This window comes from Haliotis rufescens, unplaced genomic scaffold, assembly GCF_023055435.1.
Source record: "Haliotis rufescens isolate VD_foot unplaced genomic scaffold, xgHalRufe1.0.p SCAF_2, whole genome shotgun sequence".
Classification (NCBI taxonomy): Eukaryota; Metazoa; Mollusca; class Gastropoda; order Lepetellida; family Haliotidae; genus Haliotis; species Haliotis rufescens.
The window spans coordinates 57272794-57288368 of NW_025963890.1; the positions used below are offsets into that span (position 1 = coordinate 57272794).

Consider the following 15575-nt stretch of genomic DNA (forward strand, 5'->3'; position numbering starts at 1 on the left):
GCCCATGCTCACACGAGACTGGCTAACTACATTATTTTAGAAATATAATGTAACAAGGTATAATCTATTGTGTATTAGGTCAGGATAACCCCCGAAAACATCTATTTTTCTCTCCCCTCCTCTCTCTCCCGCCCCCCCTCTCTCTCTCTCTCTCTCTCTCTCTCTCTCTCTCTCTCTCTCTCACACACACACACACAGTCTCTCTTTCTCACTTCCCCACTCTCTATCCCATTCTATTTTTTCTCTCTTCCTCTCGCTTCCACCCACTCTCTCTCCCACTCTATTTTTTTGCTCTCTCTCCCGCCCACTCCCTCTCTTTCCCACTTTCACACTAACACACACACGCACGCACGCACGCACGCACGCGCGCGCGCGCACGCACACACACACACACAGTCTCTCTCTCTCTCTTTTCCACCCACTCTCTCTCCACTCTATTTTTTTCTCCTCTCCTCCTCTCTTCCGCCCACTCTCTCTCTCTCCCGCCCACTCTCTCTCTCTCTCTCTCTCTCTCACACACACACACACACACACACACATACACGCACGCACGCACGCACGCACGCACGCACACACGCACACACACACACACACACACACACACACACACACCGGGTGATCGTACTTAATATCAGCGGTCAGACTCATTCACCCTAATGGAGCGGATCGTCGTTCATGGTCCTAACAAACTGGAATTTTTTTAGTACAGATTCGAATATTTACAGGCTGCGATATACATCTTAAATAGTGCTGACTGCAGCGTTAATAACAAATTTAGAGGGCAAACCGTTTCCCCATAGTACAGAGAACGAATGTCAATCCCATCGAATGTGGTTTGTGTAATCCACGCCCTAAATAAAATCGGGGAAAGACCGAATATCAAGGATTGTAATTACGCAGGTGAAACCACGAAACAGAAAACGGTTTGGCCTATTCTAGAAATTTGAAAATTTGATTTTTTTATAGAACCATAGATCCCATATGCTGTGTGCATATCAATGCGTGCGTGTACATGTATGTGTGCGTACATGTCTTGTACGAGTATCTGTACATATAAATATTTGCACGATCATGCACAAACAATTAAGGACTTTGTATATATATGCTTGTGGTCTATCATGGCAGATGGCAACGCATCAAAACCAACTTTGTTAATGTTGGCATGCTTTACCAAAGTTCCTCGTTCACCTCGCAGTTATAACATAAGCCACATTGGATATATAATTTCGAATGTATTCAATAAGAGGCTCATCTTCGCCATTGAGTAGGGTTGATCGAACTATCGATCCATCATAATTGTCGATGACCATAATATATATATATATATATAGTTTGTATCAATGCTGTCAACAAAACCCAAGCAAACGAATCTTCACCGACGTGTCAGCTTTAATACAAGTTAATCTCTCTCTCTCTCTCTCTCTCTGAAACTCTCTCTCTCTCTCTCTCACTTTTTCTTTCTTTCTCTCTCTCTATCGCTCTCTCCCCCATCTATCTCTCTCACACACACATTCTCTCTCTCTATCTCTCTCTCTCTCTCTCTATCTCTCTCTCTCTTTCACTCTCACGTCGTTATATCAGTGCATTAGTTTGTGCATTAATCTTGCACCTCATCACCTCTGACTGGGCAAGCAGGGGATGTTACTGTAACCTCCAGTACTCCAGTACTCCAGTACTCCAGTACTCCAGTACATGTGTGCACCCCACACACAGACAGCCCCTTGGCACTCATCTTCAGGAAACAGTTAAACACTTATACTATGTGCTAATCTGCCTTCATCTTTATGGTATTTGATAGCACACTAATATAGCCTATCATCTATTCATCTGATATAGCAGAATAACATAATACATGTTTATTAACGCTCACATATAACGCAAGTCTTGTGATATTCCACAATAGGCTTAGTGGTGTTCGGATTTCTTTGAAACCCTAGCAATCAGTATATAAAAATATCTGGGTTATTGTCAGTTGAAAATAGCAATGTATCATTATCATCTTATCATAAACATAATGGTTTTATCTGATAACACATGGCATCATCACAAAATGTTCCACCCACTCTCCTTAGCTTGTGATAACAGACCTAGACATTATACAAGCAGTCTGGCCTTATCTTGGATATTTATTATTGTCGCTCCTACAACAATTCTTTGGGCGTTTGTTTCAAAATGTGTCAAATAATGGCAGTTTTAACCTGAGGGGAAAGTATTATCAGACATTAAATGTGAACTTATCTGTAAAGATTGTGAAGCACCAGATACGTTTACTTCTACATACGACATCCATGACGCAGAGATTTATGCCAAACGCATTTCAATCGACATGTGCGTCCGTTAAACTGTTGGATTGTTTGATCTGCAATGCTCATTGAACATTCTTTTGTACTTTATATTAATGGATATAATTCTTAAAGGTTAAAGTATTACCGAGAGAGATTTATTTTTATTCCTAGCTTTGTTTCCAAAGCAACATCGATATTTTCGTTTCACTGACGATACCTCCAAAATATGTTAATAACTTCCTGTAATTATATATAAATTATGGTATGATATTATATCCTTTTTCAGATCTGGAATACCTGTCTAACTCGATACAGAATTTTTAAAGCATATTTTATTAAAATCTGTACGCTCGATGGAACTGGTTAGCTCGCCTTAAGTAATATACTGACGGATATAATAAGGTAACAAGCAGGATTGTTTTGTGGCGGGTGCTGCCGGTAGAGCAGGACATGCTTACCCTTTCGCGAACACCTGGTGTCATCACTGATCTTCAGTGATCCAGTTATATAATTTTCACCGCTATTTTGTCTTTTACGCCCAATGGAATCTGTTTCGGCGGATAATCGGGACTGGTTATTCTCTGGCGTTGACGTTTTATAGAAGCTCCTAAATGTTAAACTCCTTATGAGTGAGTGAGTATGATTTTACGCCGCCTTTAGCAATATTCCAGCAATATCACGGCGGGGGACACCAGAAATGGGATTCACACATTGTACCCACGTCGGGAATCGAACCTGGGTCTTCGGCGTGACGTAAAACTCCTTATGAAAAAGATGAAATGAAATAGGTTTTTAAAGTCGCGTTCAAAATTATTGCGCTTATAGAGACATGCAAGCTTGTACTAGTCCTGACTAATGCTGCATTATAGTGCTAGCCTACTTAGGTACCACGTCGCAGTTTAACATGGATACCTGACAATTATTTTACGCTACTTCAACCTCTTTTTAGGATGCAACCACTAACAATCTCAGTTTTCTCTGTTCAGTATCAATATTTTTGTTTAAAACACAAATCAGTTATTGAGTTCTTACAGTATTAAAAAAATACTTAAAAAATATACTTAGAAAGAGTTATACCGAGCCTGTTGCACAGTCCCTGATCCATATTATGTTCCCTTCCACCTAGCCCTTACTGTTATGCTATAGCCCTAAATTAAGCAAGTCTAGATTTTCTACATTCTGAATCTCCCATCTCACTTTAGCTCCTTTTTGTTTATATGGAGTTGTTTGTTTCAATCAAAATTATATAATTTCAGAGACTAAGCGTTAGTCTATAGTAAACCCTTGTGAAGGAAATAAGCAGGATAATACTTGACCATGATTCTCTTACTTGAGGGTCCTCATCAATGTAACACATATTAAAACATATACTCGGTCCCCGTGAAGATCCGGGTTAGAATAGGTCTTCAGCAACACATGCTTGCCGTAAAAGGCGACTATGCTTGTCGTAAGAGGCGATTAACGGGATCGGGTGGTCTTGGTAGATGCATGTCATTGTATCCCAATTGAGTAGATCGATGCGTATGATGCCAATCCAGACTCGATTATTCACAGACCGCAGTCATATAGCTGGAATGTTGCTGAGTGCGGCGTTAAACATCAAACAAACGAATATATACTCAGAGCTTGTTGAACCGAACACTGCAGTAAGCAGTAATCGTCAGTATGTTATGTGATCACTTATTTACTACCATCAGTATATATTGGCTTGAACTGAATGAGTTTTTAATGTTTCAGCCATATCCTTAAGATTAACGGTTATTCTAACCTTATTATAATTGTAATAAGATTTTACGCGTGAAAATATAAGGCATTCAATGAAACTATGGGCATTCTGAAATCAGAATTGCAAGACGAAACTCAAACTAAAACCAACCTAACGTAAATAAGACTAATAGTAAATGCACGGAATGTTCTGTGGTCAAACAAATCAATGGTGTGTCTCAAATCTTAGATAACGCATGTTTACATGCAGATGGGTCATTATGATTCATCAAAGTCCTCTCCATGAGGTGACATGACGTCACAGTGGTCATTGTCCACAACGTAACATAGTCATGACCCCCTTGAACAATACGTGTTTCATTGGCATGATGGACGAGTGACATATATGCCAATGGTCAGGTGCTTATATACCTCAGCCTTTCTCCGCATCTGCACACCTTCTCTCACAGCCAGACTGGTCATACAAACGAACGTTGTAAGTATTTGCAAGCGTTATGCTTTTGTTTGTAGCATAGTGTCATATCAGAATCATAGGGCCAAGTTTCCGATGGTTTCCTTTGGTTTTTCCAAGTTCCATTTCTAGAATCCAGTAAATGAAACATGAGGTTTTCGACTGATGACAAATTACGTTTTTAAGGTCCTTCTTACTGAATATACTGATGGTTTTTATTAAGGAACGTCAACAAGAGAAGGGTTGGTTTGTGCTGGGTGATACCGGTAGGGCAGGGCATGCTTACCCTTTTCGCGAACACCTGGTGTCATCACTGATTTTCAGTGATTCAATCATATACAATTACAGTTTTAAGGTCCTTCTTACTGAACATACTGATGGTTTTTATTAAGGAACGTCAACAAGAGAAGGGTTGGTTTGTGCTGGGTGATACCGGTAGGGCAGGGCATGCTTACCCTTTTCGCGAACACCTGGTGTCATCACTAGTCATATAGTTTTCACTATTTCGCCTTGCACGCCCAATGGGGTTTGTATCGGTAATAATCGTTATTCCCCAGCGTTGGCGTTTTATATTTACCTCAACATGAAAATATTAATCCTGTTCATCATAATAAATTATTAAATCTGTTGTAAAGTATATAAATGAACTGTTAAAATAATGCTATAGAAAATAAACGTACTACCATTGTTGTTTCACAGTATCGACCTGGAGGAACATCATGAGGACTATTGCTGTCGTGTTAGCGGTGTTTGCCGCGGCCGTGTATGGTAAGTGCATTTAATGTTATCTAACGGGAGCACACAAGACCCACTGATCAATGGAATCCTAGATTCTCTCCCATCGTGACTGCTGATCTGTCAGCATCACATCCGCCAAGTGCCACCTGGTTCGCCTTCATCCAACATTAAGCTGACACACCGTCTCTAACCGAGATTCACTCAAAATCGAGTATAATACAAAAGTATATTTAAAACCTAAATGAATAATAGTATTTTTTTTGCAGAAATAAGTATGTTCATTTTGTTATTATAAGAGGCGACTATCGGGATCGGGTGGTCAGGCTTGCTGACTTGGTTGATGCATGTCATCGTATCCCAATTGTGTCGATCGATGCTCATGATATCAATAACTGGATTGTCTGGTTCAGACGCGATTATTTACAGACCGACGTCATATAGCTGGAATAATGCTGAGTGCGGCTTTAAACAAACAAACAAACAATATTATAATTTATTCTGTGTTATTGAAGGATGGGCAGCATAATACCTCTATACTTGTTACCAGACGGTTATGAATGTGATCGATAACGTGTATGGACTCTTTTGATAAAAGTATCATTTCTGCATTCAGCCCAGACCCCAACTGCCCCAAGCCCTGTAACCAATTCTCCACTTGGGGGTAAACAGGCATCCAGCAACAACAACAACAACAGCAACAACAACAACAACATGAACACCAACACCATGAATACTCCTGCGGATACCAACATGATGAGCAACAATCTAAACAACAGGATGAACAGCGTCCATAACAACATGATGAACAACGGTCTCAATAACATGGTGAACAACGGTCTCAATAACATGATGAACAACGGTCTCAATAACATGGTGAACAACGGTCTCAATAACATGATGAACAAAGCTCATTCTAACGGCCCGTTTGCTCATTTCCAAAACCAAATGTTTAGGAACTTGAACAACAATAACAACAACAACAACAACATGCAGAATACCGCGATGGCCGCCTTCCCCCAAAACAACAATGTTCACCAAAACCAGGGAAAAAGCCAACATTCACAGTCAGCATTTAACTTCTTGCCATTCATGTTCGGCAATGATAGAGTCAACCAGATGGCGATGCTCTCGTTGATGTCGAATCCCTCCTCCACCAGTAACATGCTGCCTTTCCTGGCATTGGGAGGGGGCAACGAAAACATGATCCGCCTCATGATGCTCGGCAACGCCATGAATCAACGCAAGGGAGGTCATGGTCAGGGATTCAACCCCTACGCCATGCTCGCTTTTAACGGAAATGACATGATGCAGAAGCTCTTCCCAATGATGATGCTGCTGAACCAGAACGGTCAGCAGGGAGCTACCTCCACCACCGCAGCCTCACCTGGAGCGACTACTACTGCGGCCGAACCACAGGGAGCTAATAATGGATTTCTGAATCTTATGATGATGAACAATATGATGTAAATGTTGTTGGTTTGTCACACGGTGGTATTGAGATCTTCAATAACGCTTCTTTGCTTGATTTACATGATGGGAATAAAACAAGTACCTATGTAGAACAGTTTTGATTTTAATATGTTGAGTTTGATGCTCTTTGGTACGTTTGGAGTTGTTGCACCCTTAAGCACGACGTTTCATCGCTACTTGCTCCTTCATCAGGTGAATGCTTAGTAAGTGCATAATATACAGTCGACGTCAGCAATAAATATATATTTAAGAATTGACTTTCACTTTGTGTGAGTTCATTGGGGTATGAACCTTCATAGAGTGAGGGCGTAACTCTATGAACGTCGGAGCTTACGACTGAATGAACTCTCACAAAGTGAAAAGTCAATTTTATAATATTTTGTATCACTATTTTGTACCTCAAAGGATCTAGATCTCTACGCAATATTTAGTACGTGTTACTTCATGTTTACACTGGCAGCCATACAACAACCAGCTGTATCCCGGAATAAAATAGTTCCTCAAAACGAGAGGTGACATGAACGTATGTCTGCTCAAAATGCTCTACAGGAACAACTTTTGTAGTTTCTTTACAACAAATGTTTTCAAAATATATCCTCATGTCTGATAAGAACTACCTCAGTAAGACAGTCACAATGACAGCGCGTCGTAATACATTTACATCAAGTACAAGACGTCAAAATGGCCGACACGATAAACGTGTCGAGAGAGATTTCGGAAATTGTTAGTGAACCTGTGGTGGTTACATGTTTTAGTCATCATTGATCAACTGGTCGGTCATTGGAAGGTGATTAAAGATGTGTTAATTAGACACTAAGTTAAATTCATGGATTGCTGTAGACTGTCACTGTCAGCCTAGATACGGATCGAGTCGATAATTCGATAGCGTGGATGTGCATTTCTTCGTTTTGTACATGTTCACCAAGGATATTCGTAAACGATCATGCAGTCACAAACTCTGACGTTGCTCAATGTATACTGAAACCCTGAGTTCAAGATTAAAAGGTCTAAATGATCAGAAAGAACGCTTCTGCATGTATTCGTGCAAGGGAATTCTCAGGAATGTGGAAGTAGTCCGTCAGTGTTTACGTCATTTTAAGAAAAGCCGTATATCGTGTAAACTTTAAAATTAAAAATAAAAAAATCATATATATATATATATATATATATATATATATATATATATATATATATATATATATATATATATATATATATATATATATGGGTCCTTGTTTTCGCACATTGAAAGTAATAATTTGTATATTGGGTGCTATATTTCTACTAAAAAGCCAATCGTGCTATACGAATTATATGCGGCTTGGTCTGTCGTTACCGTGAATTCCTGCAATATCACTTCTCCATTGCTACCGATATATTATGTAGGTAGCGGAATGAGCCGATCCTATCCGAGCGTTGACATGACATAACTGAACCACTGTTTAAAACTCATTCGCGTTTCCAATCATGATGATAATATTTAGAAGAAAACATATGCTTATTTGAATCAACAGAAATATATAGATTGAGTGAGTATAGTAGGGAAATGTCACTGTCTTTTTAACCCAGAAGGTGTGGTTTGTTGGGCACAAGGAGTATTGTCATGAAGTAATATCATCAAGTAAAATCAAAGTAGTAACAAATAAAATTCATTTCAGTTTAGACACACACACACGTTTCATTGGCGTGAGTGAGTATTGTTTTACGCCGCTTTTCGCAATATTCCAGCAATATCACGGCGGAGGACACCAGCAATGGGCTTCATACATCGTACCCATGTGTGTTGTTTTTTCTACAACGGACTATTTATTACTGTATGTGATAGAAAACTAGCGTTCCTGGTCACCCAGCGACCCACGATTCCTTGCATTATATGTGGTATTGCACGCTTTGGGGTACGGGTGTAAGTTACATGTGTCAAGTTCATTTATCTCTTCATCAGTTACTTTGAACAACTGATTCTAACACACTATTTCGTATTAGTGAGTAAGGGAGTATGGTTTTACGCCGATGTTAGCAATATTCCAGCAATATCATGGAACAAGTTAGGAACAAGTTTCATCGCTGCTCTATAAACGAGTGGGTGAAGACTGTACTATGTTTATCACAAAGATGAATCTGAAAAGCCGATTCAAGTTATGCTGCTGTTCCGTTAGGTATTGTTTCCAGGTTGTTCTATGTTAACTACAAGTACGAACCATGGAAGGCATGTGTTTGTAAAAGGTTCTACCGCTGTTTCCATCAACTGCTGTGTAGGAGTGAGTGAGTATGGTTTTACGCCGCTTTTAGCAATATTCCAGCAATATCACGGCGGGGGACACCAGAAATGGGCTTCACACATTGTACCCATGTCGGGAATCGAACCCGGGTCTTCGGCGTGACGAGCTAACGCTTTAACCACTAGACTACCCGACCGCCCCTCTGTGTAGGACAAACCATCAACTAATAAGACGAATCTCGGAATCTTCTTCCAGCTACAGGTGGCACGGGTGGCTCAGTCGTCTAAGGCGCCGCGATTCGCTGTGCAGAGTTGCGTCCCTTGGGCACGCCAGAAACCTATAATTGTGGGTTCGAATCCCGGTTCGCCCCGATTATGTTTCTAGGTTTGTCAGAACCATACCCGTGCTCCTGGGTTTTTAACAGAAGTGGTAAACCTCTGAGACCTGCATCACTTCGGGCTTTCCTCCCACATTAAGCTGACACGCCGTGATATAACTGGAATAGTGTTTTAAACCCAACTCACTCACTCACTCTTTCAGTTACAGTGGAACAGAGACGGTCTTACTCGGTTTTGTGTTTCTGAATCTATTTTTTATTACATGCCTAAATTCGGGACAGGATAATGTCACGTGATGGCGATAGACCTTATTAATGACAATGCCTTAGGGGACTTACACTGGTAACTTTGTCACGTGACACGGACATGATTCAAACAACACGGAGATGACCAGACGATGACGTCACAAGTAGCAGGTAATTAAAGGCACGTGTCGTCAGTGATCAAAGTGCACTGATGAAGATATGTGTATATTCGTCCCATTAATAAAAATGCAGGTTACCGTTCACCTAAGATAAAGACCGGCGATGAAGATCGCCCGGGATGAAGATCGCCTCATGAGATAATTCTTTCAAAACAAATTCAATGCTGCGCTTAGCAATGCTGGCTTTCTGTTCAGAAGTAAGGTTAACTTTGTGGTTATTATGAATTCCCATTACCTATTTACAGCGGATTGAAGGGGGTCACTTTATTTTTACCAGAAGCTGTGGATAGTTGGGTACGAGGAGTATTGTCATGAAATTTTAACACATACACACGTTTCATTGTCAAGAGTTAGTATGGTTTTACGCCGCTTTAAGCAATATTCCAGCATTATCCGGGGGACACCAGCTATGGGCTTCATACATTGTACCCATGTGGGTAATCGAACCCGGGTCGAGTGAACGCTTTAACTACTAGGCTACCCAACTGCACCCTTTTAATTGGAATGGATTTGGTTTATAGTTGAAGACACGCTTGACCCCTAACGAGACACAGAGTGGAAGTAGCTTCCTGTTTGTATGTAACGGTGTCCCCACACCCTGGCGTTGGGTGCGACTCTCATATTCGCCCTGATTATGACCATCCATCTTTCATCACCATGCTCATGGGTTTCTCCGAAGTGGTAAACGTCCTGCATCCCTTCAGGCTTTTCTCCACATCAAGCTGACAAACTGAAATAATGTTGAAACGACGTTAAACCAACTATTTTCACATACGACGCCGAATACCCGGGTTTGATTCCCCACATGGGTACAATGTGTGAAGTCCATTTCTGGTGTCCCCCGGAGTGATATTGCTGGAATATTGCTGAAAGCAGCATAAAACCATACTCACTCTCTCACTCCACTGTAACTGTAACGAAGACGTTATTTAGAGAATTCATTATTAAGAGTGACATAGCATTTCAATAAAAGTGACAAAGCATTTCAATAGTCTCTCCTAAAAGCAGAGTCAATTGTACGATTTCGACTGTATCATGAGTATATGTTTATGAATCAAATAGTGACGAGAGGTGTTTGCAAAAGGTGATAATTCAGTAACACATGCAAAGGCAAGTCAATTGTTCATTACTGAAGTTCATTTCTAAGGTTACAGAAACCGAGTTTTTTAGAATCCACATGGTATTTATTACACCTGCCTCAAACATGTCTGTGAATCTAAAGTCCTTCCTTCATGCAGGATTATGGTTAATGGTAATTGATGGAACAGCAATATAATTTCTTATATCTCTAATATATAAAGACTTGATTTTAACATTTCCTCTTAGGTGCTATACTACTGAATAGGACCCGTGAAGATCCGGGGTAGAATTAGGTCTTCAGCAACCCATGCTTGCCGTAAAAGGCGACTATGCTTGTCGTATGAGGCGACTAACGGGATCGGGTGGTCAGGCTCGCTGACTTGGTTGATGCATGTCATCGATCCCAATTGCGTGGATCAATGCTCATGATATTAATCACTGGAATGTCTGGTCCAGACTCGATTATTTACAGACTGCCGTCATATAGCTGGAATATTGCTAAGTGCGGCGTTAAACAACAAACCAACCAACCAACCAACTATTGAATAGAGGGTGCTTATGGGGTACATATAAAGAATTTAGTTGGAATGTATTGTTTAGACCTTAAATGAAATCCTATTTAAGCAAAGGTACATGCCTTTACCATAAGGCTTTAAAATGACAAGGAGATTAATGCAGTTATTGGTATTTGCAACATCGTACATGTTTGCATTGCCATGATTAAAAAATATGCAATTCTCATAAATGTTTTTTAACTTCATTTTTTAAAATGATAAAATGAAAGATAAAATATGTTACTAAACATTGTTACACAACAGTCTAAAATTAAAAAGGCTCAGCCAGTTTGTATGAATCTCTCGTTTCATGATATACGAAAATGATGGGAATTTATCGAAAAATAATTTTCCTAGTGAAAGCTTGATAAAAATAAGTATGACCTAGTCTGTTGAAAAAATCTTTTGTCAGCCCGAATCAATACATTCTTGCTAAAAAGAATATTAATATATCTGTAGGCGCATAGCTTTAATTGATAAAATATCTGGTGCTGTAGCAGAAAAAAATCAATTCTTCATACAAAATTCCAGCACTCCACCCTCACCCCCACCCCACCCCACCCCACCCCACCCCACACCACCCCACCCCACCCCACCCCATCCTACCCCGTCTCCCCGTTACACAGTAGCTATGTCATCACGTCGAATCAGCACAGTCACTATTCTTCTTCTTCTTCTTGACATTGACAAGATGCATGCATTGTTCCTGTATATCCATATATCCTATCCATCAAATATGTGATACAGCTATTGTTACGTCACAATGGTCACACATGACAGCGGTCATTCACAACTAACAATCCTTTGAGAAGATTATTTCAAATCCATCAAGGCATGTGTTGTTGTCATGCTTGTCAAGCAACGTATCACTGTTATTGATGAGTGACAAGGGATCATGTTTGATTCAGACAGGGTGCATATATACCCCCGTCTCTTTCCTTGTTGTAGCATTTCCATCAACCTTCTTCAACAACCACTGTTTACAGAACCTCACCTGGTAAGTTGGCATCCAGTTAACATGTCTTTCGATGTAGCCCGATGAAGGTACAACTAGTAACCGATTTACCCATATTTTGATGTATCATACTAGATCATGCTTTGTACACGGGCATACAGACATAATTGAATCAACTGAACAGTGAATGTTACTAACATTAAGCATTCACTTGATAACTCATTTATGATGATGCAACGTTATTGTCCAGCTATGGCCACTCTGCTTTTCCCGACCTACAGATAACGTGATGTATTTACTATAACAAATACTTACTATTTTGCTCAAAATATGTAGTGACGGGTGCTACCGGTAGAGCAGGCCTACGGTGGCCCATAAGGGACATGGAGTCTGTTTTTCAATATTTTGATATTTCACTTACTTTTGTCGTAACCTTTTGCAAATTAGCATTATTTGTCATACAAATATGTGATAAATCATGTATAAAAACAACCGAAAACATGGAAAATGTACTTTCAAGTAGCTATTGAATGGCTGAATGTGAAGCGAAAATTTCAAAAACTAAAATGAAAATACAGAAAACTATTTCGACCGCGGTGATAATATTCCCACCGCGGTGGAAATAGTTTTCTGTATTTTCATTTTATTTTGTGACATTTTCGCTTTTATTTTTGACATTTTCGTTTTTGTTTTTGACATTTTCGTTTTAGTTTTGGACATTTTCGTTTTTGTTTTGGACATTTTCGCTTCACTTTTCAGCGATTCAATATCTTCTTTATACGTGACTTATCACATGTGTGTATGACAAATCGTGTTAATTTGCAAAAGGTTACGATAACAGTAAGTGAAATATAAAAATATTGAAAAACAGACTCCATTTCCCTTATGAGCCACCGTACAGGACATGCTTACCCTTTTCGCGAACACCTGATGTCATATTTCGCTAACACCCGTTGTCATCACTGATTTTCAGTTATCTATATATGAAATGTTCACCACTATTTTGCCATTTTACGCCCATCGGAATCTGTTTCGGCAGATTTTCGAACCTGAATATTCAGGTTTTATGTATCCTTCTATGGACTTCCATTTAGGGAGGTTTTTCTGGTAACGATATCATTGTGGCAAAGAAATTAAATATGTTGTGCTTAAAAGTCTCATTTCCTTTCAGTGAACAATATTAATCATGAGGTCGACTCTTTCTCTCCTGGTAGCCTTGTCTCTCGTTGTTGGAGGTAATATATGCTGTCTGGTAGTAGTAGGATATACTATTTTTTCAATTGATTAAATAACATATACGTGTTTAAATGGTGCACTAAAATGGCAAACGTCAACGACATGTGCCTCTTCGGGCTATCCTCTCACTTTTGTGGGGCGGTCGGGTAGCCTGGTGGTCAAAGCGTTCGCTTGTCGCGCCGAAGACCCGGGTTCGATTCCCGACATGGGTACAATGTGTGAAGCTCATTGCTGGTGTCCCCCGCAGTTATATTGCTGGAATATTGCTAAAAGCGGGGTAAAACCATACTCACTCACTCACTCTCACTTAAGTCTGAAACATCTAATATGACCGAAATAGTGCTTAAACTCACTCATTCACTATATTTGTTAAAAAAACTTACAATGATTCTATTCATATCAGCCCAGCTGATGCATCACAACCAGGCAATGACGGGAGGCAACCACGGGAACAATTACCAAGGAACCATGATGAGGCCCAATCATATGAGCCACCAAAGGACGGTACCGACAGGCACCGGTAACCATAGTCCCATCAATTCCGGCCCGTCTGCTATGTCTCTGTACCAAATGGCAATGGGTTCCGACAGAACTGCAAATATGGCACTGTTTAATATGATGATGAACTCCCCAAATGCAGACACCTTGGTACCCCTAATGATGCTGAGCAACACCAACGGTGGCAGAAGCAACAACAACAACGACCTCCTGCGCACCATGGCCATCATGAACACACTGAACCGAGGTCAGCAGGGAAATGGTCAAGGTCAAGGCCTCGATTCCTTGATGATGATGATGGCGTTATCTGGAAACCAAGAGGGAAAGTCTATGTTCCCCATGTTGTCAGGTACCCCAAATACAGGGGGTAGTCCTGCTGCAGAAGGGGGTAACTCCCAGGCTATGGATATGTACATGCTGAGTAGAATGTTCTAAAGAACTCATCCACCTCAAAGAGATGTTTCAGTATTTCATCGAAATAAAAACATGATATTATCTTAACACTATGTTTCTTCTTCTGTGTTACTGAAAATTAAGTTGCTGTCGTGGCTAAAGCGTTCGCTCGTCACGCCAAAGACCGGGTTCGATTCCCGACATGGGTACAATGTGTGAAACCCATAACACAGAAGCACATTTTTGCCAATTTGTATGTACTAGTATTAAAGGCACATGAAAAATTTATCCTAAGTGGACGACACAGGCAATCCTCATCTGCAAACTCTACAAGTGTAAGTTGACCCATCTGACGTTGGTCTTTCATGAGTGGGAACCTGTCCTCTGTGGTGCGGTTTCTCCTCATACCTCATACTGCACTTTCCGTGTCTTCATAGCATCCCCCGCCCCGTAGCATATTGACACCTTCCACGTTAAGGCAAGGCAATGGTGTAGTCGTTGTCGCCACCAGAGTCCTTCGCTTGGATGAAGTCGGAAGGCCTGAAAAGTGAAACAGAAGGCTTTCTGTTTGCCTGCTCAGGACTAGTCACTTCCCACTCGAAACCGTCTATGTGTGATTTTGCATCAAAATGTAAATATGAAATGTAGATTATGCAATGAATTTAATGAAACTGTCCAACATATTGCCAGTGGATGCTCAGCTTTGGCAAAAACACAGTATCGATCATTTTATTACCATCTTCGCCATGCTTGTGGTTTTGACACACAGGTCCATCAATGGTACGATCCAGAATATGTAGAGGGCGTCATGGAAAATGATAAATACAAAATTCTTTGGAATAGGCCCGTATACAGCCTCACATATTTCCAGGCCAACAAACCTGATCTTGTCCTTTTTGATAAATCCAATAAAATCATTATTATCATTGAATTTTCTGTCCCTTTTGACACTAATGTGATTGACAAGATTAAGAAAAAACAAGGTTAATCTGCAGACATCGCTTTCGAAATATCTCGCTTGCATCCCAAGTACCAAGTTGTCCGACTCCCAATTGTTCTCGGTGCCTTAGGTTTGGTACCTCCGAATCTGTAGACTGACATTGGGAGAGTACCAGGAATACAGCCCTTCTGACAATCTAGGTAATGCAGAAGGTTGCAGTGTTGGGGAGTCTTCACATTCTACCAACAGTTCTGGGTGGGTTTGACTAG

At 40.4% G+C, this 15575-nt stretch overlaps 2 protein-coding genes across 2 annotated transcripts; both read left to right on the forward strand.

The window, feature by feature from the left end:
- Positions 1-4386: 4386 nt before the first annotated feature.
- Positions 4387-6758, forward strand: LOC124143612 (putative uncharacterized protein DDB_G0286901). Its single transcript, XM_046512641.2, has 3 exons — positions 4387-4485; positions 5161-5229; positions 5813-6758. Exons 2-3 carry the CDS (start codon positions 5181-5183, stop codon positions 6664-6666), a joined length of 903 nt encoding a protein of 300 aa, XP_046368597.2. The 5' UTR covers positions 4387-4485; positions 5161-5180; the 3' UTR covers positions 6667-6758.
- A 6648-nt stretch (positions 6759-13406) lies between these two features.
- LOC124143623 lies at positions 13407-14474 on the forward strand. The gene is made up of 2 exons (XM_046512652.2): positions 13407-13474; positions 13879-14474. Exons 1-2 carry the CDS (start codon positions 13426-13428, stop codon positions 14406-14408), a joined length of 579 nt encoding a protein of 192 aa, XP_046368608.1. The 5' UTR covers positions 13407-13425; the 3' UTR covers positions 14409-14474.
- The last annotated feature ends 1101 nt before the right edge of the window (positions 14475-15575 follow it).

Coding starts and splice junctions, on each gene's coding strand:
- LOC124143612 (XM_046512641.2), top strand. CDS start 5,181: ATGAGGACTATTGCTGTCGTGTTAGCGGTGTTTGCCGCGGCCGTGTAT. Junction 5,230..5,812: donor GTTTGCCGCGGCCGTGTATG/GTAAGTGCATTT, acceptor TTCTGCATTCAG/CCCAGACCCCAACTGCCCCA.
- LOC124143623 (XM_046512652.2), top strand. CDS start 13,426: ATGAGGTCGACTCTTTCTCTCCTGGTAGCCTTGTCTCTCGTTGTTGGA. Junction 13,475..13,878: donor CTTGTCTCTCGTTGTTGGAG/GTAATATATGCT, acceptor TATTCATATCAG/CCCAGCTGATGCATCACAAC.